The sequence below is a fragment of the Engystomops pustulosus genome, chromosome 1, assembly GCF_040894005.1.
Source record: "Engystomops pustulosus chromosome 1, aEngPut4.maternal, whole genome shotgun sequence".
In the NCBI taxonomy this organism is placed as follows: Eukaryota; Metazoa; Chordata; class Amphibia; order Anura; family Leptodactylidae; genus Engystomops; species Engystomops pustulosus.
The window spans coordinates 90,200,224-90,227,811 of record NC_092411.1 but is presented as its reverse complement, the minus strand read 5'-3'; the positions used below and the strand labels follow the sequence as shown (position 1 = coordinate 90,227,811).

Sequence of the window (27,588 nt, the reverse complement as noted above, 5' to 3'; positions counted from 1 at the left end):
GATGAATATCCGCCAATGTTTTTATGTTTCATAATATAATAATAAAAAAAGTCTTAAAAATTTTGTAAATACAACCTCACATGTACACCACACGAGATTCCACCATGTAATTTTTTTTATTAATTTCTGTGTTCTATATTTTTGAAATTTTGCACAATGTTATTTTTATTTTTTGTCAATAAAAGAATAATTGTTTGGTCAAAAGAGCTCTGTCGCCGTCTAGTGGTGCTTTATATTTGGTGTAGTCCAGGGACATTAATGGTGGAGTGACCTAGAGTAAACCTGTCTATGAGAGGATTTATATTTGGATGAAATACATTTTTTAATTAAGCTTCTTGTATGGCCAAAGTGGCAGTTAGTTGCCACATTTGGATATACAGTCACCACAAGAAACTAGTGCTTACAGCCTTGCTGACAACTCATTAGGTGCTGTTAATGCTTAAAAAGGAGTCTAAATGAAAAGGGGCTACAACTCCTTGCCATCGCCACACTGGTGTTACAGGGTGTCGATAGTTTTGAAGGCCACACAATGGTCCACATTTATCAAAACAAGTGTAGTCTGTACTATGTGCAGTTTGCCTGGGGAGTCTAGGGAGTGGTCCAGATTATTCAAAACTGCCGCATAGTCTTAATGAATCTGGCGCCCCCTGCACTGCTCTGGCGTGTGCACCGTTTTTTTGGTGCACATTGTTCATGCTGCAGAATTGTGTTGCAAACTTCGACTAAGCACTAGCTTTTTTTTTGTCTTGTTGAACACTTTAATAAATGTAGGTCAATGACTCTTAGGGTTGGCGTTAATTACTGTCCTGTTTTCTAAGACCTTTATCCACTCTAGGTACTCAAGGCTTGCAAGGCTTTCCTGATCACAACTACATTGGTGGGCTATTTAAACATGGATAATGCTTTTGAAAAACATTTACATCCTTACCGGTAACAGTTGTTGTTGAATGGATTGTAACTTGCCAGTGCTAACAGTACCCCAAATCCAGGCCCTAATGAGAAGAATATCTGAGCAGCTGCATCTATCCACACCTGGAACACAAAGCCATGGCACAATATTTGTTAATAAGAATCCTAAGATTGTGACTAAAAAAAAATTTCTCTTTTAAAAAGAAAATAATTTACAATGTGATGAAACTGTTAAACAAACCTCTCCACATTTAGAAATATGCATTAATATTACCTAATAATTAAAAAAATCCCTATCTACACTATAAAAAAACCATCTACAATATAAAAAAAAAGAAATATTTATTTTTACTTTTTCACAACCCTTTTGTAAAAAACTTTTGTGAAACAACTGTAAGAGCAAAATGCTTTCTACATCTGTTTCTGGATGGGGTAAAGTTTGCAAAATGGGATTCACTTTTTGGGGGCACTTTAAATGCCCCATGGTAGCTGAAAACTTATCCCGCCTTCTAAAATAGAAGGGGCGTTCTTTCCTTTATCTACACCAGTCTACATGCAGTCTATATTTCATTGCTTCAGAGAAATTGGGGCATATTTATCAGGACCTCTGCATTACCACACTGGAACCTCATGGTGTATATAGACGCATACGAGTCTTGGTTATTTTAATATAAGAACAAATAAAAGTTACATTTTAAAGTGATACACTCACAACTTTTCCCTCTACCCCCAAAACCCCCCTTCAAATATATGTCAATCATCAGCCAATCACCCCCAGGTATAACATACCCGACATATGACATCTCCAGAGTCCGGGGAACATCACTATCAAATTCTCCTCCCGAACATCATCGGCGCATGTGCAAAGCATATTGATGTTTGCCTGCACAGGACGACCAGAGATCCAGTCACTGAGCACAGGTAAAGGCCAGGCTGAACTACATACCCCCACCTAGTGATGTCATAGTAAGGTAAGTGGGTTGGGCATACACTTGGGTAAGTGTTGTGCTTAAAGTTCATGACACAACGATTGCAAATCATGTTCACCTTTGTCATGGAGGGAACCGTTATGTATTCCTCTTCCAAATATATCACTTATAGTGACACATGTCAGATTCCAAAAATAGGGCTCTGGCGAAAAGGGTGTTAAAAAATCAAATACTCACTGGATTTTAATTGTTTAAATTTGAAAGTATAGGATTGATTGAGTTAAAAGAGGGATCCCTGATCTGTAATTACAAACAGGAAGTCTATTATAATCCATGATTTGCAAAACAGAAGAGAAAGCATTGAGAAAAATGAGATGTGTAATTGAACGAATCATTTACATTTCTAAGGGCTTCTTCTGTCTTTACATGAAATATAACAATGTTTACTATTCACATCTCTGATCTAATAAGCTACTTAAATACAAGCATGTGTGATGTTAAACCAGCTGCCAGTATATATAAAGCTCAATAGATGTGAATCTATTAGCTTTTGTGATATTGTTTCTCCTAATGTTAAATGTAAGGGGGTAACTATTATGGCCCTTAAGGTAAAAACTACTGTTTCACTTTAAGAGACGGCTTAAATTTCTTTTTTATATTGCTTTGTAAGTGTAATTTAAATGTTATGTAAATATGAATGTTATGTTGATATGGTGACTTTTTATTCACAGCACACTCTGAGGTCCAGACTCTCAATAACGTACTCAATAATGCTGCTATGTCCCGGCATGGTGGCTTAGGATGATGGTCACTAAAAGGAGGAGAAGCCATTGTTGTATAGGATGTGTAGACAGATGATAAAAATTTGTGGTTTAGCACTGGGGCTCCAAATGGAACCTGTTGCCGTTTAGTTATCTGTACCCCTAAAAGTGACACCCAGTGAACACATTCATTTATAGCTGTAATTTTAGGCAGAAAATAAGATGGAAGATGTAGAGAAATCAGCATTTTGATATTAATGTCTATATTTTGCCCTGCAAGATATGACCTGGACATTTATGTACCAGTGAATCTTGGTCTTGAAAGTGTTAACAAATATGCTGTATCACGGGTAAATTTGTGCTCATTTGTGTGATGATGACATTTTCTGATACTTCTTATTGTATAACATTTCCATATGTATATATTTTATTTATATTCCAGGGTGATATTCTATTATAGTGATACTTTATATAAAAAATCATTTTGTGAATGGATAACCTGGTAGTTACACCTTTTTTACTTACTGCAGTGTCTGTCAGCTTCTGCCAGTTGGGTCTTAGGTAGAACAGGATCCCTCTCCATGCACCAGGCAGTGTAGCCCCTCTAATCAAGAGTATGAAAAGGACCGCGTAGGGGAGAGTCGCTGTCACCCATACAACCTGGAAGGAAAAGCCCAGGGTATAACTGTAGTACTGTCATTTCTTAGAACCATTTCTGTTTCCTTTATACTCTTCAGAGTAATTTTTTATTACACAATATTTCAATTTTCAATTAGTATATCTCTGCTAGTATATCTGCCTATTATCAACTATTATATCTCTGCCTATTATCAACTAGGATATCTCTGCCTATTATCAACTATTATATCTCTGCCTATTATCAATTAGTATATCTCTGCCTATTATCAACTATTATATCTCTGCCTATTATCAATTAGTATATCTCTGCCTATTATCAACTAGTATATTTCTGCCTATTATCAACTATTATATCTCTGCCTATTATCAATTAGTATATCTCTGCCTATCATCAATTAGTATATCTCTGCCTATTATCAACTAGGATATCTCTGCCTATTATCAACTAGTATATCTCTGCCTATTATCAACTAGTATATCTCTGCCTATTATCAACTATTATATCTCTGCCTATTATCAATTAGTATATCTCTGCCTATTATCAACTAGGATATCTCTGCCTATTATCAACTAGTATATCTCTGCCTATTATCAACTAGTATATCTCTGCCTATTATCAACTATTATATCTCTGCCTATTATCAATTAGTATATCTCTGCCTATTATCAACTAGTATATCTCTGCCTATTATCAACTAGTATATCTCTGCCTATTATCAACTATTATATCTCTGCCTATTATCAATTAGTATATCTCTGCCTATCATCAATTAGTATATCTCTGCCTATTATCAACTAGTATATCTCTGCCTATTATCAACTAGGATATATCTGCCTATTATCAATTAGTATATCTCTGCCTATTATCAACTAGTATATCTCTGCCTATTATCAATAAGTATATCTCTGCCTATTATCAATTAGTATATCTCTGTGTGCTACGCCCGGGTCCTGACTTGGGTTTGTGTACATGTAGCCTATCTCTGAACCTTAGAAGGGCAAATTTTAAACAGCTAAAGGAGGACTTTGAATGCATCAACTGGGACAGTGTTCTCAAAAATGTCTTTAAAAATATTCTAGCAGCGTCCTGTGAAAAACATTGGGATAAAAAAAGCAATATAGAAACCGAAAAGAAAACATAAGGCATAACGAGAAAGATAGGCATTTAAGTTACTAAAACAAGAAGGAAGCGATGAGATATTTCAAGATTATAGAGAGATCAATAAATCCTGAAAAAAACATATTAAAGGCAGCATATCTAATAAATGAAAAAAATATAGCCAAGGAAAGTAAAAATATTTTACAATTACATAAATAGTAAAAACATAAACCTGATAGCTTATTTACTATGATATTAATCTCTCCACTTGAAAGAGTTGCTTTCTTTGGTCAAGTGTCATAATTTTAGTCAGATTTGTAGACTTCAACTAACACTTCAGAAGACATTTTTACTGACCAACAATAGAACATGTAATAACAACTACCTAATGTAACAGCTTTGAGCCCCTTCAGGGCTATCGTGCATCAACTACAACATAGGAGACTAGCTAGCTAAGAAGAATAATGTGGGGGAGGAACGATTCTGATTCCTAGATGTCTTTTGTTTTGGGAACTTCCTTTATGCTGTCACTGTTCTTTAGGTACCGCTTTGGGACACACCCCTTGTTCTGTGTCGGTAGGCTGACTGTTACCCAGAGAATGTTCTCAATTACCTCCAGCAGATGACAGTACATATTGTTCCGCAGCTTCCACAGTATCAGAAATTTCAAAGCAACCAGACGGTTTTCTGACTTTCAAAATGGCGGGAACATTTGGAGCAGTCGGAAATTAGCATTTTTTTAAATCAAAACATTGCAGATGCCTTCCTTTTTCTCATAACCACAGCTGTCTAATCAGCAAAAATAAAAATGAAGCAGCCTCTCATTCGCACTGGGCCTTTATGATCCTTTATAACAGTGATGGCAAACCTTTTAGAGGCCGAGTGTCCAAACTATAACAAAGACCCTCTTATTTATCGCAAAGTGCCAACACGGAAATTTAATTTGTGATTTATAGTCCCTTCTCTGTCACAGTTTTCATTGATACCAGCACCCTGAGGACACCAATAAAGCAGAAAATAGTCCCAGGTAGCGCTGTCACTTTAAAACAGCTCTGTGCACAGCAAGTCCTGGGCTGTCTGGGACTGCAGGAAGATACCTGGTGTCATCTCTGGTGATGGCCTGAGTGCCCACAGAAAGGACTCTGAGTGCCACCTCTGGCACCAGTGCCATAGGTTAGCCATCACTGCTTTATAAGATCCCTTAAGTCATCTTCTTTATCAAAATAGTCCACAAATTGTATAATTGAGTGTTTAGGGTGGGTTGTTTCATCTGTCAAATGCAAGAGGCCTATTCTGTGAGCCATTTGAATTGTGCATGGATGAGGCAATCCCAGGGCAGTTGGCAGATCTTTCTCACAGATCGTAAGCAGGGCTTTATTGTGGAAATTCTTCTGGAGCTGTTCTCCAGATCTTCTATGCGCTTATGGTAGTCACTTGAACAACCCCTTCAGCATGACATAGTTAATCTCTACCTCAGCCTCCACTATGGTGGGTAGTTTTTCGCTTTCCTCTATGCATATCTAGATTGATGTGTATTAAGCATGGTTTGAATGGTGCCCTGGAGAATGGCAATGAATTGAGCATCTGGTTACCTCAATAGCCATGCGTACTCTGGGTCCTGCAGTGGGTGTGTTATGTGTTCCGGTGGAGCTGGAACTGCAGTGGAGCCCGCAACGTGGGAGAGGAAGGTGACATCTAAGCAGGTGGATCCACATGTGGCAGCGGGGCCCAGATAGTTGCTGCCCGCTGTGCAAAAGTTGTTGGGCATTGGTGTAGGAGCCCACCCACATAGCCCAGAGTCTGCTGTAATTGTGCTGTGAAGCAGGTTGTCTGGGTTGAGGGTAGTCAGAATTCCGAACACTGCCATTACTATATAAAACTTTATTTCACATTAACTGGCTCCCTGCCAGCATCGTGCTGTGAGTCCTAGGGGGGGAGGCAGCTGCAGCAGCAGCCTGTGTGCCTGTGTCTTTCTCTCCACCACACTCATGAAGCTCCCTCCACCCCTCCTCTCTTTGTGCCATGTGCATTGAGCGGACATGGGAGGGAGAGGGATGGTGTGGAGTAGAGGTTGAATGCATGAGGAGACTAAGGCAAAGACACACAGGCGGCTATAGATGCCCTCCAGGGCTCACCACACACTGCTGGCAGGGAGCCAGGTAATTTAAACTTTTTTCTAATTGTTCTGTCATGTACACTGGAGATCAAAGTGAAAGAACAATGTATGATCACCATTTTTTTCAGAAATAATGTAATCTCCATTGATCAACATTTGATGGATTTTTTGTTAGGGGTACACTATGCCACTCGAACAGTGTTTTACAAAATTACCAAAGTATATCAAGATAAAATCTTTATTTTGCAAAAAAGAGAAGACTAATAACTGTAGCACAGAGATACATTGCAATTCCATTTTCTGAAGGTTGCAACAGTCATCAATCAGTAGGAAGTGCACAGGCTTTTTTTGCTTTGACTGACCAGCACATGTGTGACCCCAGGACTTCACTAGTCTCTCACAATGCTGTGGTATGACTTTGGTCCACTCTTCTTTCAGTTTATTCAACAGTTCTGCAACTGTTTTGGATTTCTTAACCATAACTTTGTCATCAAGGATTTTCTCAGAGGTCCTATGTCGGATTAAGATCAGGACTGGCTGGCCATTTCATTGCTTCAATGCTTTCTGCTTTACATTTTGCTGCATGACAGAAGGCATTGTCCTGCATGAACATTGCTGGCTGATTGAATGAAGAAAGAATGGACTACTTCTCTGTCCACACAGCATTTTCCTCCGCAAAGGTGAGTCTAGCCTTTTGATTCTTTCTGCTAATGAGAAGTTTGGTCACTGCAGAGTGGGCTTTCAGTCCAAATGCTCTTAAAAATTGTGAGACTGTATGACAAGACAGACCCTTACCCTATTCATTGCAGCAGTTCCAGCTGCAATGTTGTAACAATTACCTATGGAGATTCTCTGCATTATCCTGTCCTCTGATGTATTTGTCTTTCAAAGGTAACCAGCCTTCTTGGGAGACTTGAATGATTTTCTGATGTTGTAAAGATGCAATATTCTAGAAATCTTAGACTTGAAATGACTAAATTCTCTTGCTATGGCTGATAGGGTCACCCCTTTGGCCTTTATCTCAACCACCTGCAGCTGGAGGGTTTCAGTCACTTCGGAATGACACACCATTTTTTCAAAGTCAGTGCAAAATGGAAAGTTAGGCACTAGTTAAATTGGGTTTATCAGATAATTAAGGAAATTAGCACCAGGTGCCAGATTAATTTTATCAGTGTTCAGTGTAGAATTATCTCTTACATTTTATTCTGTGCTATAGAACAATTTATGAAATAAGCTTAAAATGCTATTGCATTCATGTTAGGATATAATCATATGGGACTACACAATTACATTGGCATTTAGGAAATTGTGTGATGTTCTTTAATTTTGATCTCCAGTGTACATGAACATTTAACATACTACCTAAGACCTGAAGTTATTTTATTATTTTTCTTGTTGTATAATAGACCTCAACTGTATAACCATTTGCAGATTGATGGGCTCCAACAATTACTTCTATAAAATAATTTTTCTGTTTTTTTCTTATTGGCATAGTCTTAACAAATGTATGAATTACTTCACATAAAAACTTCCAAACTACTGCTTTTATTGTGGCAGTCACACCACCTGCTGTTCAGTTTATCGGGTACATTTTCTAAGAAACACTTAGCTACTACGTCTCATTTATCTCGTCCTAATTTTGACATGCTTTTCACACTTCTGCTTTTTGGACTAGTTTTTTGTTAATAAAAAAAATTACAGAGTGGAATTTGTTTGTTCACATAAGGTTTATTCACAGTGTTTATTGTTAATGTTTATTTTAAGTGTTTTATTTTTAACTTTGAAGAAGTTGTTACTTATATTACTTACCTTTCCAGATGTCTTCACTCCTTTCCACAAACTGAAGTAAACTATAGTGAAGATAAGAAATAGACAGATAAGGAGCTCCCACCGCAATCCACCAACATAGTCTAAACCATCTGCTTCATGTATGCCCAGTACGTGCCTCCTGCAAGAAAGGGATGATACACAATGAGTAAAATGTACAATGGAAACAATTGGCTCAAGTGTTGGCAAAAGGTCTAACACAATGTTTCTGGGGAACAAGTCTTATATTTTTGGCCTGGTGCTCAATTTTTCTTGGTTGCCACTTTGATCTTCACTTGCATCCTTGATGTGCAGATACTATAATGATCCAGAAATTTTAAAATATGTTTGCCAAAGTGGGAACATATTTCCAGGGTGACTCCCAAAATATAGACATCAGAAAGTGCATAATTGAAGTAGAATAATATTGGTACAATATTGCTGAGCAAGGGGAAATATAGGGGAATTGTTACTGACTGGGGGTACCATTAGCTGGTCTGGATGTTAAGGGACACGACTACTGATCAGGAGCACCAAATTACATTAGTCATAACTAAGAGGTTTCAACATTATTCAAAAGAACTACCACTAAGCAAGAGAGATTAGGGTTCTCATTGCATACTAAACAAGGCAGTTTTTGCTGAAATGGGTAGTTGTATTACTGTGTGGGGAAATAATTAGGCAGGATTACTGTATGTGTGGGCTAAATTACTCTTTAGTGCACTGGGAAGCATGGGAAGCAAAGGACAAATAGAAATTTTATACTAAAAAAAGCGCAGGTAAATTAAACAGATACACAGAACAACAATATATAATATTTTTTTACAGTGGACTTGAAGCATAGAAAATGTTTATAAATGTAAGCATTTACTGTATATACCCAAGTATAAGCTGACCCGAGTGTAAGCTGAGGCTCCTAATTTTACTTCCAAAAACTGGGAAAAACTATTGACTCGAGTATAAGCTGCGGGCGGGAAGTGCATTGGTCACAGCCTCCCAGTATATAGCCAGAACCCAGTAGTATAAAGCCAGCCAGCCCCCTGTAGTATATAGCCTGCCAGCCCCCTCTGGTAAATAGCCTGCCACATTTTTTGTGCTGAAAAACTCGGCTTATACACAAGTATATACAGTATTTGGTGCATTATCTCTAGATGGAAAAATCAAGGAATGAAAAAAGGGAGATAAAAAGCATTCACACACCATTTGCCAGGCCAAATGATGCAAGCATAAAACCAATTTTAAACAAAAAAAATGTATTTCTCAAAGATTTTTTTCCACAATTTTCTTGGGAATATTAACATCTTATGCTTTTAAGGGAGACAGCAACATCTGGAGAGATGAGTTGTGGTCAGTAGAAGTTATCATGGTGGTCAGGGATGATTGATAAGATAAAAGAAACTTAAAGGGGTATTCTCTTATTGGCATTCACATTCAATTTCATTAATCTGCCATATATATACATTTCTTCAATTAGATATTATTAAAAAATGTAACTGTGTGAAGATAATTTCTCATAAATGTATTCATATGATCCCTTAGAAACAAGGCTGGCTCCTTGGATACGACCACCTCTGCTGGAGTGATTGCACAAAGACACAAAGGATGTTTATATATGAAATGTCTGGGAGTTACCGCATAACCCACAACCGTCCATGATTGCTGAAGTCAAGTGGTCAGGCAGAGCTCAATAGCGCATGTCTGGCCACTGCTGCCAAAATGTGAGGTGGTCGTATCTGAGGAAGCTTTCTCGTTTCTAAAGGACAACATGGCTACATTTATGAGAAATTATGTTCACACAGGAAATTTTTTTTAATAACATCCAATTGAAGAAATGTTTACATATGCCAAATTAATTACATTAAATGTAAATTCCCAGGTGGGAATACCCATAATACCTTTAAGAAACACAAATACAAAACATCACCTGTGGTGGATTTATTTATAGTATGTGTTTAGCAAATGTATTATGCACAACTGTATGAGGCTACTATATGGGTGCTCTATGCTTGATGAATTAATATTTATAATAGGAGTATATTGTTTATTGGGTTCAGGGCTGATGCATGTGTAAAGATTTCAGACTGTAGGCTGTTTCTCATGATCAGCAAGGGTACTCATGTGGCAGTATCTAAGCATGTCACATGCTCTAAATGTTTGTGTTTATTTTATAAGGACAACAGATAGCATTGGGTGTATAGACTCTTGTTAAAGCTCACAGTCCATATTGTACATAGAACTTTAGTCATTTTTTAACAGTGGAATATTTAACAGTTGCAGCATGCATTTTATTTGGACCTTACCAGCATCACGTTAATTGATGAACTTTGTTAAGAAAATGTACACATATAGTCATAAGATCTCAAACTTGCGACATTTTTATGTATGTTTTTAACACAGCAAGCAAACTTTCCTTTGTAGTGAAGATGAATCTACAAGCTGATATATCAGTATAGCAACAGTACTGTATATACAATCTACAAACGGATACATGAGTACAGCAGCCTGTATACATTTTTACAAATGGTTGTGGTCAATCAGTCATTTATTAACAGACAGAATAGAATTAAACATTCTAGATCATCTAAGTTAAGTCCACTTACATGCACTTACGTATAAAACTCTTCAGCTGGGGACTTTGAGTAATTTGTCCAAGTGATGTTGCTCTTTCCAAAGTAATTAGTGCAATTTGCTGTATTCCAGGGGTTGTCACAACTTATCCATGGCAATGTTGTGGAAAAAGAGGAGTAGAAATAGTACAAAGCCCATGCAATTATTGTGTTGTAGTAGAAGGACACATACAATCCAATGATGCATATAGCAAATCCAATGCCTACAAACAAATAAGTATTGGTTATGATAATGTACAAAAAAGAAATCCCCTAAATTTGCTGACGAAATTTATATAAAATCTTCTATAAAATATTATAGCTGATACTGATTTGATGTATAAGACACATAGGGCAGGATTTATTACAACTTTTCTTGTACTACTCTTTGAGCCAAAAAAGACTCCACTGAAACAAAAAAGTCTTTAAAAGAGAAAAACTGGTGATAAAACCCCCCAATAGAGTTTAAGGTCAAGGAATAGAGCTTGGAGTTTTTACTGCAGATTTTGCTCCATGTTTTTGCTTCCAAGCCAGCAATTAGTAAAAGAGGAACGTATATTATAAAATAATAAAACTTAAACTGCTGCTAGCTACTGTAAACATGTCAGGGCACATTTTCTTACCCCCCTCACCGGAGTTCACTAAGATTGTGCACCGGATATCATGAAAGTGTGACTTCGCTGCTTAGGTCCACCAGAGTTCACCATCTTTTTCGTGGTGCATGTTAGGTCTAGGGCTTGCAACAAAATTTGAAAGTTAAATCCCGCGCTGAGTCTGAATCAATCGGATCGCCCGGTGGTACGACCCTAAATTGTGTAGCATGGAAGCCAGCACAGTTGCGCCAAAAAGGGTCGCGTGCAACACACCTGTGTTAGCCATTTTCCCATTTACGGATAGGGCACAGTCCAAAAAAAGTGCTTTATTGCCCTACCCCCCCCCCCCCCCATCTCCAAGTGACTATAATGTATTTGCTGGGCATGCATAGTTTGGCTTTTCTGATTTACCTCTTCACTTCTAACACAGCCCGTACATGCAGCCCTTGCATCAACTTTGTGGAAGTGCACATTGACAGAACCAGCGACACTACCTTCGGCTAGCTGGCATTGATTCTCTTATCTACCGCCAGTTACGTTTATCCCTCATCAATTACAAGGGACGTTTCCCCGTGCTCTGGCTCTACCACCGTAGCAGGTAATATCGCTATTCCAGCTCCCTGCTATCCTAACAACATACGTCTAGACCATATTCGCTTCCAGTGTATTATGTTAAAGGACCAGATGAAGAGGACAATATGTCCTTGAAACGCGTGGTGTGTGTCCCCTCTGGAAGGATCCTCTCTTCTTTTAGCTTCTTATGCCCTTGTTTTTCCGTAAAAAGTCTTTAAAATATGCTTATGAGGGGCTCTGGGCTCAATAGCTGTTAATTGATCCTGGAGGTTCCCCTCAGGCTCATTTGCATAATTGTAAAGGCCTTTTTTGTAAAAACAACAGCATAAGGAGCTAAAAGAAGAGAGATCATGCCAGATGGGGCACTTACCAGCATGTAAGTATGCTTGGCTTCCAATCCTTGATCCTGCCTTAATAAGTTAAGGAGCATTCAGGGATTATGTGCAAGGCAGTAAAGGCACATGGCAACATACCTAAGTAAAAGAATGCAAACCCCTTTAAGTCTTAGGAACACCTTAAGAACAATGACTAGGAAAGGTCCTATTTACTTTATTTTTCTAAAACTTGACCTTTTTATCACAAAGGCTATGGATGCCAATTGTACAGTTTCATCCAGGACTGTGAGTATCATCTACAGCTACACAATATGTCACACTAAATGACCTGTGTGTACAATGGAATTAGCAGAATGTACTATATAATAAGTATACGTACTAGGTACTTTTTACCTTTGAAAATGGGACATATGCGTTTCCATATTGAGATAGCACCTGTTCTGTGAAACTGTCCTAAAACCAATTCCATGAAGAAGAGAGGTACACCACCAAATAGAGCCATAATGGTGTATGGAATCAAAAATGCTCCTGGAAAGATAATACAATGTCAATATCACTAAGAAATTACCTTACTTTAAATAAGCATATATTAACTAAATATGAGACATATATTTAAGATGGTAGCTATTATATGTATTGTTCAACAAGTAATTAGTGCTGAGTATAATAGATGAGAGATGTTCATTTGAAATAAGAAGCTTAGCATTGATGTATGTCCGTAAGCCAAAATGGATTTGGTGAAAAATCACTGATGTGGAAAAAAAAACGCGAATATGAAACCACCTTCACAGCCCATTAACTAATGTGGAGTGAACGTCAAGAGGTCAATGAAGTATTTTAAAAAATAATCTAAAATGATGGTTACTCTTTAAAGTTTGGCTTCAAATGCAACTGCGGCACTTAAATTGCATTTTGGAAGAGTGAGGTAATCTCCACAAGACTCCCTTCATATATATATGAACAGTCGTAAAATGTTCTGAATGGGATCAGGTTTCAGGCTGCTGTGCTTGAAAACCACACCCAGAGCTGCCTGTGATTCACTGCTGCCTTTCAGGATCTTTCCTTGGGTAAAGCTGGGTATGCGTTTTAGGTAGTTCTGTGTGCAGCTGTGGTTTAAGTGATGGACGGCTGAAGACGGTGTCCATTGCTTCCTTATATTCTGACCAGACCTTTAATAGAGTGCTGGTTGTTCACTCTCTCTGTATCGTTGCAATCTTGTTGTTTTTCTATCCTGTGTAGTTGACTTCTGCTTTGCCTACCAACCATTCTATTGCTATACGATATTGTACCTTTGTTGCCATCTTGGTTTTGACCCGGTTTTACCCTACTGCACTTGTCTGTCTGTATATTTTGTTCATTCCTCAGTGTTGTGTATCTCAGGTATTCATTTTGTTTCATTTGGTATCTCCATGATTATACTGACCAAAAGAAAATTGAAAGCCCTTAAGAAAATGATGCAACTGCATGTGTGTCAATTGTACTGCATTTGGAAGTTTTTCCCATCCTTTCAGTACACTGTATGGAATATTAAGTGGTACTAACAAGCCCTCATGCACCTCTCTCAACTGAATTATAAAAAAAATTAGGGCATTCAGAATGTGAGGAGCAAAAATGGAAAATGACTGGGTTTTTAAGGGGTTAATGACCTTAAGGTTTATATACATGTTTTAATTTATTTATTTCGGGGGGTTAGCTGACAGTGTATTGTACATGGTAAAAGCTGATCTGTTTATTTTTTGTCTTGGATCTCAGCAAACAAGAAAGGGCGGCACAGTGAGATAACGGATTGGAATCCAAAGTGGGTGCAAGCTCGATGGGGTCTGACTCCAAAATCCCTGGAACTCCAAGAGAAAAAGACAGACGAGCAGCACTCCATGGAATAAGTGTTTTTTTATTTCACAAGTGGAAACAGCGACGTTTCGGCTGACTCTATGCAGCCATTCTCAAACAAAGAATTTGCTTGATTTGTGTGTCTGCGTCTCAGACACACCACAGATCACTGGACGCAGGCAGTAATGTTACTGCTGCTTGCATCCTTTGTGTGACCGAGGAACCATCGCTGCTAGGCATCCACTCCTCTCTATGACCAAGATGCTGTTGCCTTAGAAATAACAGCAGCATCGCCTGGGTCGTAGAGTCGAGTGAACAGCACTGGAGCAAGGAGGAGCTAGCTACAGGTAGAACAGGTACATTAGGTACAGTAGGTTTCGGGTCACATAGACAATTTTTTCATGGAAAACCCATACTTTTATTTTTCAAATGAGTAGCAAAATTAATAGAAAATATAGTCCAAACATTAACAAGGTTTAAGATATTTTATTTTAATTTGAAATAATAGCTTTCTCCTTCAAACTTTGCTTCCATCAAAGAATGATCCCTCGAATACCTTTGGCATTCTAGCTCTTAATCTGCTGAGGTAATCTGGAGAAATTTTCATGTTTCCAGAAGTTGGATTGGCTTGATGGGGACTTGATGGTCAAGCTGCTTCCTGGCCACTCCATTACAGATAATACCAGATGTCTGCTTCTACCCTAAATACTTCATGCATAATTTGGAGGTGTGCTTTGGGTCATTATCCTGTAGTAGGATGAAATTGGCCCCAATCAAGCCCTTTCCACAGGGTAAGGCATGGTGTTCAAATTCCCTTTGACCTTGTATAAATCTCCCACTTTGTCCCAATCCCAGATCATCACATTACCTCCACAGTGCTTGACAGATAGCGCCATCCACTCTTCCAGCATCTCTTCAGTTGTTCTGCATCTCACAAATGTTCTTCTGTGTGATCCTCAACACCTCAAACTTAAATTGGTCTGTTCATAACATTTTTTCCAATCTTCCTCTGTCCAATGTATGTGTTCTTTTGCCCATATTAATCTTTTACTTTTATTAGCCAGGCTTTTTCTTTGCCACCCTGCCCTGAAGGCCAGCATCCTGCAGTAACCTCTTCACTGTAGAGTTTGGCGGGTACTATTTAATGAAGCTGCCAATTAAGGACCTGTGAGGTGTCAGCTTCTCAAACTAAAGACTCTAATGTACTTGTCTGGTTGCTTAGTTGTGCATTGGGGCCTCCCACTTCTCTTTCTTCTTTGGTTAGAGCCCATTTTTGCTCTCCTCTGAAGGGAGTAGTACACACCATTTTAGGAAATATTCAGTTTCTTGGCAATTTCTCACATGGAATGGTCTTCATTTCTAAGAATTAGAAGTACATGAAAGTTCTTTTTTCTCGCCATAGTGAGCGTTTTATAGAACAAAAAAATTGTGATGCAGATTCTCAACCAGATCAACCAAAGGTCAGTTTTATAGCTTCTCTAATCAGTCAAACAGTTTTTAGCTGTGCTAGTATACTTGAACAAGGGTACTTTTGGGTTTTCTAAACATCCATTAGCCTTCTTACACAGTTAGAAAACACAATGTAGCATAAAACAACTGGTATAGTGGTTGTTGGAAATGGGCCTACAAACACCTATGTAGATATTGCATAAAAACCAGATGTTTTCAGCAAGAATAGTTATTTTCCACAATAACAGAATGTATTTATAATTAATTTAATGTTAGCTTAATTGAAAGAAAATGTGCTTTTCTTTCAAAAATAAGGAAATTTCTAAGTGGCCCTAAAATTCTTAGTTGCTCTTTATACAGCGCAGCTGATACCTCACCAGACTGTCCCTGTGATCACTTTTCTATCCTGTAATCCATACCAATTACGTTAACTAAGGGGAAAAAATTGTCATGAGTGTGTGAAGAGGCAGTGAATTACAACCTTCTCCTCTCTCCTGTACTCCGGGCTGGAGCATCTTAATGTATATGGCGTGCAGTACACTAACGGGAGGAAAAGTAAGACCACATTCAATACACCCTGCTCAATACATTCTCTAGAGACCCTACACAAGGAGCTAGAGATGGCCACACAGAAATCAAGTTTCTCAAAATCCAGCTGTCCTGTCCACTTCATGAACTATATGTTGCACACTGCACTGCCATAGTTAAACAGTACAAGATGTCGATTTTGAAATTCACATAATCCTAATATCAAACTGTTTCCATACTGAAAGTATCAAAACAGTATAGAGGTTTGATGTATTGTGCACCCCTAATTTATACATAGAGCGAAAGAGAGAGTAAATATATTCATATACATGTACAGTGGGGAGAAAAAGTATTAAGTCGGCCACCAATTGTGCAAGTTCTCCCACTTAAAAAGATAAAAGAGGCCTATAATTGACATCATAGGTAGACCTCAACTATTAGGGACAAAATGAGATAACAAATCCAGAAAATCACATTGAGTGATTTTTCTTCTATTTAACTGTTTATTTATTATTAAAGTTTTAGACATTTTTCACATAGACATTAGGCTGTTATTTGTATATTATTAGGGAAAAAAGGACCAACACTGGCCAACAAGAAACAGATGACATTACATTGAATCTCTAGTCAGAAATAACAATGATAGGCCTTGCATCTACACATCAGCATAAAACGTATAGCTCATGTTTCCCATCATGTTAATGATAAAAATACTTACCACTCATCACTTTCTACTTATCAGCTACCCCACTCATCCTGACATTTTAAAGGATGTATTTGCAAATTATGGTGGGAAGAAAGTAGCAAAAGTTCATCTCAATACTTTATTATATGTCCTTTGTTGGCAATGACAGAGTTGAAACATTTTCTTTAAGTCTGCAGAAGGTTGGCACACACTTGCTGGTATGTTGGCCCATTCCTTCATGTAGATCTTCTCTAGAGCAGTGATGTTTTGGAGCTGTTGCTGGGCAACACATACTCACACCAAAGGTTTTCTATGGGGTAGAGATCTGGAAACTAGCTAGGGCACTCCAGGGCCATCAAATGCGTCTTACTCCTCGGTTGCCCTGGTGGTGTGCTTGGAATTATTGTCATGTTAAAAGACCCAGCCACGTTTCATCTTCAATGCACTTGCTGATGTAAGGAGGAAGCATCATGTTGTCACCCCCATTCTTCACAGTAGGTATGGTGTTCTTTAGATGCAACTCAGCATCTACTCTCCTCCAAACATGACAAGTTGTGTTTCTACCAAACAATTCTTCTTTGGTACTATCTGACCATAGGACAATACTCTTCTGAAACATCCAAATGTTCTCTAGAACATCTAGAACATTCTGGCACTGCAGAATCTGAGTTCCTGGCACCACAGTGTGTTACTGACAGTAGCCTTTGTTATCTTAGTCCCAGCTATCTGCAAGTCATTCACGAGGTCCCCCGTGTGGTTCTGGGATTTTTGCTAACAGTTCTTGTGATCATTTTGAACTCACGGGATGAGATATTGTATGGAGCCCGTGAGAGATTATAAGTGGTCTTGTATGTCTTCCATTTTCTATTTATTTCTCCCACAGTTTATTTCTTCACACCAAGCATGTGTTGTATGTAGAGTATAAACTTTTATGATTGCTTATGTATTTTTAAAAATTTTATTTAATATCATCAAAACCTTTTAACAACAAATAGGTTTATTCCCTAGGTTTTAAACAACTTTGAAGTGAATAAGTACACAAGGAAACTATGTGAACAGATATGCACAAATTTGTGCTTTTGTCTCTGTGTCCTGTGTAAATATTTAATAGACTTACTGTACATAATTAATAACAAAGTAGCAATTAAAAGTATGGGATTATGATATGTGCATTTACATCTGGGATTATTTAACGTGTGCCTAAGGCACATCAGGGAAATATAAATGGATTGGTATGAAGTAGGTTGCAAAATATGTACATAAAAATGTGCAATGCAATGCAATGTTTTTTTTCGTAATTATTGTAATTAATGAATTTAGGTCATGCCAAAGTCATTGCTTTAACTAAAGCTCAAATAAAATATTAAACTTGACATAAAAAAATCTAAAAATATGAGACATTAAAATTGTTAATCCAATAGAATAATAATCAAATATTTTATATCAAACTTACTTAATGTGTTAATTTAATTTGGGATTTGCATTACCCTACTAAATTTAAGGCCACACATTTCTTCTATTAAAGTAAATTAAATATACTGCCCATTTGTACCTGAAACTAATAGGAGTGCAATTTGGCATTTTTCACCAAAAACTATTTTCATTCTTGGTGCAGATAAGGGGATTAGGCCTATGTCTCCTGACTAACTTGTCCAAAATACTACTAAGATGATATGACCATTATTCTCATTCAGAATTAATAAGACCCCATGCACATAGATTTACATGGTGACTGTATGCTTGCTGCAAGTCGGCAGCTTGCGTATGGCCGCCAAAGACGTGCATTGTGCACAGTACGTTGCCGATATGTTGCGCCTGGATTGTGGTACTACTGCAGCATATGTTCATCTGCGTGAAGCCTAAATAGTATTGTATATATTTATACAACAACACAATAGATTTTTCTAATAACAGTTTATTCCCCTTTCTCCACTGAGAACACATGTACATTGATAAAGTATGCATTTTTATGGGGTAGTTGGCAGTGATAGCTGTTGGGCCAAACAAATTCAACTCACAGTTTTCTTAGGACCACGAAAAAACCTTTTTCCTAGATCTGTCTTTATCAGGTAAATAGATCTCACATAAAGGGAGTGGGCACATTCTAATTATACATATCTGGAGGGGTTTATGCACATGGGTCTTTCACAGCTTTTCAGTCTGTGGTTTCCTCATGCTAGTCCCAGCATAAACAAGGAACAAGATGTCACTCAATATGGGCCTGGTCGTCCATTGCTTTCAGCTTGGAAGATGCGTAATAAAAGGTCCCTTCCCATCCCATTTCCAGCCAGGGAATATCATCACTGACATCTGCTCCTTCTGCATCTCTGCTGGCAGTACCCTGGAACTTACACACAGACATAATGGAAAAGGATTGAGTCATGTAGAGAGGGTTCCGGTATATAGTTTATAGAAGACAATACAAGCTGTAACAGGCAATTAGATGTGGAGTCATTCTACCTAGGAGCCTAATGAGGAGTTGCAGGTACAACTGAATGACTGGGATAGTGGGAACACAAGGTAAGTAGCATCTCTGCACTTAATGTGCGATTCACTAAGATCGTGTGCCCGATATCATGAATGTGTCGCTTCCCCGCTCAGGTCCGACAGAGTTCACCATCTTTTTAGTGGTGCTTCTAAGTGCAAGTGCAAAGCCGGATAATAGGTGAAATAACCCCCAAACATGTATATAACTATTTCTCCCAAGTGTAGAATTGCCTCACATGTGCATATCAAATGTTGTTGACAGATATCCTTTAAATGTGTCAGGCTGCATTTGGAGAGTGGTACCAAAACATAGGGGAACACCAACAAGTGACACCATTTATGAAAATACACCCCTTGGAGAATTTACCAAGGTGTAAGTTCCATAAGGGTGTTTGATTCCTAAAAAGGAAAACAGTGAAGATTTTCCTATAAAAGTCACTTTTACCCCTGTTTTTATAGCCAAAAGGGATGAAAAAATTAATTAATCCCCAAAAATGTATAAAACTATTTCTCCCAAGTGTAGAGGTAGCCCACATGTGCATATAAAATGTTGTATGGGCACACAGTAGAGGAAAAGAGGGATGTTTGTCTTTTAGAAGCCAAATTTGACAGAAATCCTTTAAAGGTGTCAGGAAGCATTCTCATCCGGAGAATTTAGCATGGTGTAATATGTGGTGTGGTATAATATGTGGTGTAGTGTAATACACATGGTGAAATGAACATTGTGCACGTAATGGTGGTTTCCAAATATGACGTGCAATGGATGCTAAATATGGAAATTGCTATTTTTTCTGGAAAGTGCGGTGCCCATTATGTGACGCCCAGTTTGTGCCACTGTAAAATATCAGCTCTCTGATTACGTGAGAAAGACCCTACATGTGATCCTAAACATTAGCCAGAAAATACAAGAAGGCTCCGGAATGACAAAGCACTTGGAATATAAATAAATAATAATAATCAATAAATAAAGAACTTGGAGAATTATAAAGGATCTGCTGACAAATCCATAGGCTTGGAGGGGAAATAGAAAACCTAAATAAAAAAAAATAAGTGACCCTAGTTTGCAAACTACATTCCGCAATGAAATAATTGAGGGGTATTGTGATCAATTTGACCTAACAGTTTTTATTATAATTCCTTTTACCGAAATTAATTCACAACAAAGGTTGGACGTGAATGGTGAATGCATTATGTTTTCTAGGAGGTGGAATATATCTGGGGACCAACTATTTTATCACTGGAGTTCTCTTAGGTCTCGTAGTAGTATGTAGTGTCCTTCCTAACCCCACCTGGAACAGACTCTTTTCTGAGTCCTTCCTTTAGAAGCAGCGGAATTCACTGGGAAAATGCTGTCCTGGCTAAACAGGACATCTAATCCAGAGGTACTGGACCCTGTCCTTATTATCCAAATATTAGTTCCTTAATATCCGACTCTTGAAAATGGAGAAATGATACGGCATAACCTGTACATTGGAACAGCATGTAAGAGTTGTACAGCATCATGCGTACAATGTAAACGGCCAGCGTTTTTTTTCTTCGGTTTCTGACAGATCAAACCCACCCATATATTTATTGTAATCCAGGATGCCGTCTGGCTTAGCGGCTGCCGTGGTGGTACCTTGTGCAGGAGTGAGGGGGCTGGAGTTCCCAAGAATTGTGGTCAGAACAAGGACATAGCTTTTGTCCTTATACTTGATCAAAACCATGTTCTGATTGCTGAGCGCCTTGATGTCCCCCTTTACTAATAAGAGATCCAGGCCTCTGGTTTTTGCATACAGTGCCGCCACATGCTACAGAACCTCTGGAACTGAGGGATTTGAACAGTGGAATGCTGGGATTAAAGTTATCCACATACAAATGGTAGCGGGTGCACAGATTGGTCAATCAAAAACCTCTGGGAGATAGCATGAAGCCACCAGACATGGCCCCTTCCACTAATAATTGATGCTCTCATTCACCCAAGCGCTGTGACGAATATTGCTGCTATTGGCTAGTCTGGATCGGCCACCCAATATCGGCAAATATGGACAGAGCGAGGCAGCGAACCCCTCTGGACTGCGAGGCAAATCTATGGCCATCAGGAACAGCTGCCCTGCCCCTGCCCTGATCTCCGTGTGCACAGCCATAGTGATTGGTATTACTGACATCATAAGTAAAATTGCTGCTATTGCTTGTTCTGTATTGATTAGCTAATAGCTGCGATCATGAAGTGAGGGAGGAAGGCAAAAAAAAAACCCTCCGGTCCACGGGGCAGGATGGGTGGCTGTCAGGAACAGTCACCACCTTACCCCAATCACTGTGTCTGAACCATGTTGGCAAGTCACTTCCTGCTGCACTGTTCTATTACAGCGCATGTCGGGAATATATAATCTTTATTCTATGGATCACTGCGATTACGGTTTTAGTATCGCCATTTTTGAAGCTTTAGTATTAACTTTAGTATTAGCATAACTTTAGTATTTAGCATAACTTTAGTATTTTGTGGGTGACAGAGCTGGTTGTGGGCCTATTTTTTGCGTGACAAGTTGTTCTTTTCAGTGGTACCATTTTGGTGCTTGTAACTTTTTCTGATCACTTTTTACAACATTTTTTTTAACGCGACTTAAAAAAGAAGGTACATTTTTGGTACGTTTTTGGGGGTTTTTTTCACAGCATTCACCAAGTGGGTCCAATTGTGATTTAAGGCAATACCAAACACGTGGGTTTTTTAGTGATTTACTGTTTTTGTACTTTATTAGTTGTGTATAGGGTATTGTGGTGTTTTGGGGACTTTCACTTTCTTTTATTATTTAATTTCATAAAAAAAAACTTTTATTTATTGTTTTAACATTTTTTTCCCTGAAGAGAACGCAGACATACGGGGCTGCCAGCGGAGGATTGGATCCCCAAGGTAAACACACCGAGGGGGTATTTGATCCATGTCAAAAGCCCCATGGCCATGTTTGACTTACAGAAGGGTGCCAGTTGCATTTTATATTTTATTTATATATTTTAATTTTTTAAACTTTTTCTTTACTTTTTTTTACTGTATACAAACTTCTGCTTGAACCAGTGATGCTCTAATACACTGTTAATGCATGTGCAGACAGTATGCATTCAGGCCCAGAAGGGGTCTGACTGCCAGGGACATCGAGCAGCCCGGGCATCCCCTGAAGAGGGGCGGATCGCTGCTAAGCAGCACCAGGGATCCGATTCTTCGGGAGAACACCCTTACACTTCACAGTCATGCTTGACGATGGAGTGTAAGGGGTTAACACTCGTGATCGTAGAAAACTCTTATGCGATACGATTACGTCCATGTGTGCGTAAGGGGTTAAAGAAACATTGCAACAAGAGTTTTTTATGATTTTAGTACATTTTCTAAACTAATGGACTAACAAAGCAGCATAATATCCTCAAATTATAAAAACTATATATAATGTGAAGTAGCCAAATGTAGAAAATTATTGTTCTACTTTTACAAAGCACATATAATATCCCATACTTTGAAAATATGTTAATTACAAATGAGTACATTTTTAATGGAATATAATAAAAGCCAAGTTATAAAACTGTCAAACTATGTAATTATAACACTGTATTATCTTTTTGTATGCACTTACTTCAAAGTGAGCCATGATTCTTTTTTCTGATGAAGACAATTCTATAGAAAGTGTTCCTAATGCCAAATTCATGAATATTCTATCTGTTGTCACATATGAGTATTTGCATGCTTCTTAAGCACCATGGACAGCTCTTTTACATATTGGGGCTGTGCCTTTAGTTGTGTTCTTGGAGAAAATTAACCCAACTATAAGCATCCATATTCTGAATATGTTATTTGATATAGCAAATAAATGAAAGGGTGCATTGATAGTCAGCAGATGTTGCTGCAAATGTTTCTGCAACTTAACATCAGTCCAATTTATCTAAATTGGGTTGTTTCGGGAGCAAGCTCTTGGATTTCCTTTCAAATGAATGAGACAGTCACAGACTCCGCTAAAATGCCACTTTTAATGTGACATATTTATGCTCATACATTTGAATTATGTCATAGATCATTAGAAAAAAAATGTTGTGCCTGTGATTTATTATAAAAGTAACATTCATTTTCTGCTTACCATAAGGATGAACACAACATTTACTTTAAAAAAAAAAAAAAATAATCGTCATAATAGTCTAATAGTCTAAACGATATATATACATGGAAAAACATTTGATGCTGGGAATTAAAGTAGCACGGCGGGCATACGTCGGCGCCCACAAGAGAAGGAGCGCTGTTCACCCCACCCCTCTCCATAGTGATAAGTGGTGCATGGCGTCGTATAAGGGGAAAAGATAGGACATGTCCTATCTTTTTCCCAGCTACGGAACGGTACGCGTGCGGCACTGTACCGCTCACGCACGGCGCCATGCACCCATTGCTGTTAATGGGGGACTTATATATGTCAGCCGTACGGCCGTGTAAATGTAGACTTAGACAGTATACTATCATGGCACAGTTTGGAAAATTATTCAGCTGTAAACAACAGAATGAATGCAACACAAGTTACTTTAAGTCCTCATGAAGAAGGACACCTAAAAGTAAAGAGAAAACTACACTTTTCTTTCTCATCATGGACAGACAGATTTACATATATATTTTTATGCTCCTAGCTGATACTGAAGAGCATCTTAAGACAGACAGACAAGAAAAATTAAGAAAAAAAGAAGGCAATAACTAGGGTAGCAACAGTTGCAACAGAAGCTATAATAATGCTTACAATTAACAAATAAGAAAGACTGTACAGTATTAGCAAGAATATGGGTGGCAAAGCTACACTAAAGGTCTGTATCTAGTGGTTATAACATGGATGTTAACATTTTGTTATACCACAGCTTTTTCATATTTAAAGCTAAATTCTATTTAGTTAATATGTGTTCATGTTGTAGTAACAACTAAAACTTGAAGTAGAACTAAAACTTATGTATTATATAAAAAAGTAAATGTAAATCTATGCAATTCAAGTATAAATTATTCTTTTAAAGGAACAATACAATGAATATATAGTATTGGGAATACTATTAATATATCAATACTATATAATTATAGGTTTTGTATTAAAATGATTAAATTAGTGGTCTTGTAATTTAAAGTTGAAGCCAAGCAAACAGTAATTACAAAAAAAAAAAATTCTTTACAAAGCTATTGTTTACTTTATAAATCGAATACCTACTTTAATAAATTAAAGAAACAAATGTATAACCTACCTCCACCATTTTGATAGCAGATATATGGAAACCTCCACACATTTCCTAAGTCAACTGCAAATCCAATCACTGATAGTAGAAAGTCCATTTTTTTACTCCATTTATCCCTTGAATCCGTTTGAGAAATTGAACAGGGTAGAGTATTATTGTTGGGTGGAACTGCATCATGTTTGGGATGCTTTTCTGGAGGAGCTGTGGAGTTCTGCTCTGACATGCTGCCACTCTTGTGAACCAGACAGGATTTCAGCTGGATTGAGTGTAAGGGATAGGTTCTTAAGGCTGTTGACATGAAGGTGGGGGGAGAAGTAAAAGAGGAGTGTACAACACAAAGTGGATTCTCCACCTTCAAAGTGCCAGTTCCACAGTGTTGAGAGTTCATTGTAAATGAGGAGTGATATACTGTAGCCTTTTGACATCTACTTATTTGTTTTGTTTTTTAATAAACATTTTCCACCAAATGTTAATTTGCAAAATGTAGATGAACAGTATAATGCAGCAGACTATAAGTTAATAAATTGTCTTGTGAAAATATAAAATTAATCATAGCTGCTGCCAGATACAGTACATTACATGTACATGCCTAATTGCGTTACGTAGGCTTTGTCATAAGTCCCTTGGGACGTTTTATTATGTATACTGTTCAATAAGTTGTTCCTTCAGTATAAAAAGGTAGGGAATGATGATGATTAAATTATGAATTTGCAATAGGCAGAATGTGTTGGGACATCTATCGTTAAAGCTCAATTAAAGACATATTACAGTAGGTAGAAACTTGTTTGTTGCTGCTGGGTTTTCAAAGCAAGCATGTGGGATTTCACATTCCGTGCATCCCTACATAGCAGGGAACCTACCAAACTATATTGGCCCTAATTATAAAAACAGAATAAAAACAAATAAAATTGTACATTTTCAATATACAGACAGTCCCCGGGTTACATACAAGATAGGTTGTGTAGGTTTGTTCTTAAGTTGAGTTTGTATGTAAGTCAGAATCATTGTATCCTCAGTCAAAAATTTTTTGGTCTCTGTGACAATTGGATTTGAAAAATGTTGGATTGTCATAAGAACCAGCAGTAACAATAAATCTTAAATACAGACACCATTGGTAACTGTTATAGCTATTTATTGTATCCTAGGGCTAAAGTACAGTAAATTACCAAAATCCAGAGGTCCGTTTGTAACTAGGGGTCGTATGTAAGTCAGGTGTTCTTAAGTAGGGGACCGCCTGTACTGATATTAGAAACATTGTTGAAATTCTCTGAAAAAACAGAAATAATGCTTTTTATCAAAACATGCATTTCTCATTGATTTTACTATATTCTGTGAGTCTAAGACATTAATGATTTATTATACCCCCCTTCCCCCAGCCATATCTATTAAGATTTTAATTCAGAGACAACTTCTTTAACCTGTTAACGCTCAGCGCTGAGCGCGGTGACTTATCGGACGCTGAGCTGATGCTGGTTCAGCTCAAGATCTGAGCTGAACTGACACGGGGTGCACGGGGTGCCGGCTGTAACATATAGCACCCCAGTGAGCTCCAATCGCGGGTGCTAACCAGCGGGACCAGCGGGATCGCGGCATCTAACATGCCTTGGGGGGGGGGTCTTTCCTATGTTGCTATGGCATCCTGATCGGACCCCAGAGATGCCTGAAGGCAGTGCCTGAAAGATTCTAAATTTCACCTCCATTTTGATTTCATTACTATGAAGATACCTAGATACCTAAAAGCTGTTTCTGATAGCTTGAGGGGTTCAGATTTGAAAATGGGTTGGTTATATAGGGGTTGGTTATATAGGGGGTTATTGACGCTAAATATGTAAAATTTCATTCAAAACGGGATTTATCCCCAAAATAGTCAATTCTGAAAATACGGAAAATCGATGTTCAATTTGTAAGCCGCATGACATCAAAATAAATTATCCAGACATTTCAAAAATGCTGAAAATGTAAAGTAGACATATGGGAAATGTTATTTAACAACTTAAATCTATCTGACTGAAAACGTAATGATTTTGAATTTTCAAAAAAATCACCATTTCTTTCTTTTTTTTTGTAAATAAATGCAAAACTTATCAACTTTACCTTTAAAATGAAGTACAACATGTGGGTAAAAAACAAACTCAGAATCGCTTTGATAAGTAACAGTGTTCAAAAGTTATAACCATATAAAGCAACGCAAGTCAGAATCCAAAAATCAGGCTGAGCCTTAAGCTACAAAATGGCTGCGCCCTTAAGGAGTTAAAGGAAAACTACTAGTACCTGTAAGCCGAATTAAACTACACAAACTCACCTAACATCTTCTTTACCTTTATCTTCTTGATCCTGGCGCTTGTCTTCCTTAATCTTGACATGCTGGGATCACCTGAAAAAAAAGCAGGCCAGAGCAATAGAACGCGATGTCCGGTGCTCCAGTCTGTTTTTATAAGTCTTTTTTTTCAGGGGATCTCAGTGTGTCAAGATTAAAGAAGACAAGCGCCAGGATCAATATGAAGAGGATGTTAGGTGAGTATGTGTACTTTAATTTGGCTTATAGCTACTCATAGTTTTCCTTTAATTTATGTATGGTATTGTAGTCCAATAAGTCAAATACATTACATTACTACTTAGGCTACAGATTTTTGTGAAAGAAATGTACTGTAAAAAAAGAAAAGGAATTTGTAATAAATGGGAAGATAATTATCATAATAACACTAACACACTAACAATTTAAAATATCAGTTAAAATAAAATCTATTTCATGAGTAAAATCAAAACTACTTGCCCGAGGTCTCTAGTCAATCTTGGCAATGAAATTCTTGTTATGAGAATATTTTCTGTGTCAGTTTGAATAAATAAATATTTTTGTGGGCTCCTTTCCTTAAAGGAAAGTTTCCCTGAGGTGCTCATGCCGAGCAAGCAGGAATGAAAAGAGGGGATTTGATACTGATCTGTATGTTTCTAGGCACATCAGATCAGACCAGGCATTGATACGTTTGTAATACCTTTATTTATTCTACATTACATTTCCACAA

At 37.8% G+C, this 27,588-nt stretch overlaps 1 protein-coding gene across 1 annotated transcript in view; it reads right to left on the bottom strand.

Annotated features, from left to right (window-relative positions):
* Positions 1-24,815, bottom strand: part of LOC140127002 (sodium-dependent serotonin transporter-like) — a 48,350-nt gene extending 23,535 nt beyond the window's left edge. The window contains exons 1-6 of the mRNA XM_072147138.1: positions 24,575-24,815; positions 12,760-12,894; positions 10,870-11,089; positions 8,263-8,401; positions 3,125-3,259; positions 929-1,032 (exon numbers count right to left, since the gene is read on the bottom strand). Coding sequence (XP_072003239.1) covers positions 929-1,032; positions 3,125-3,259; positions 8,263-8,401; positions 10,870-11,089; positions 12,760-12,894; positions 24,575-24,788 — 947 coding nt within the window. The 5' untranslated portion in view covers positions 24,789-24,815. The remainder of the gene's footprint in view (positions 1-928; positions 1,033-3,124; positions 3,260-8,262; positions 8,402-10,869; positions 11,090-12,759; positions 12,895-24,574) is intronic.
* Positions 24,816-27,588: the final 2,773 nt, after the last annotated feature.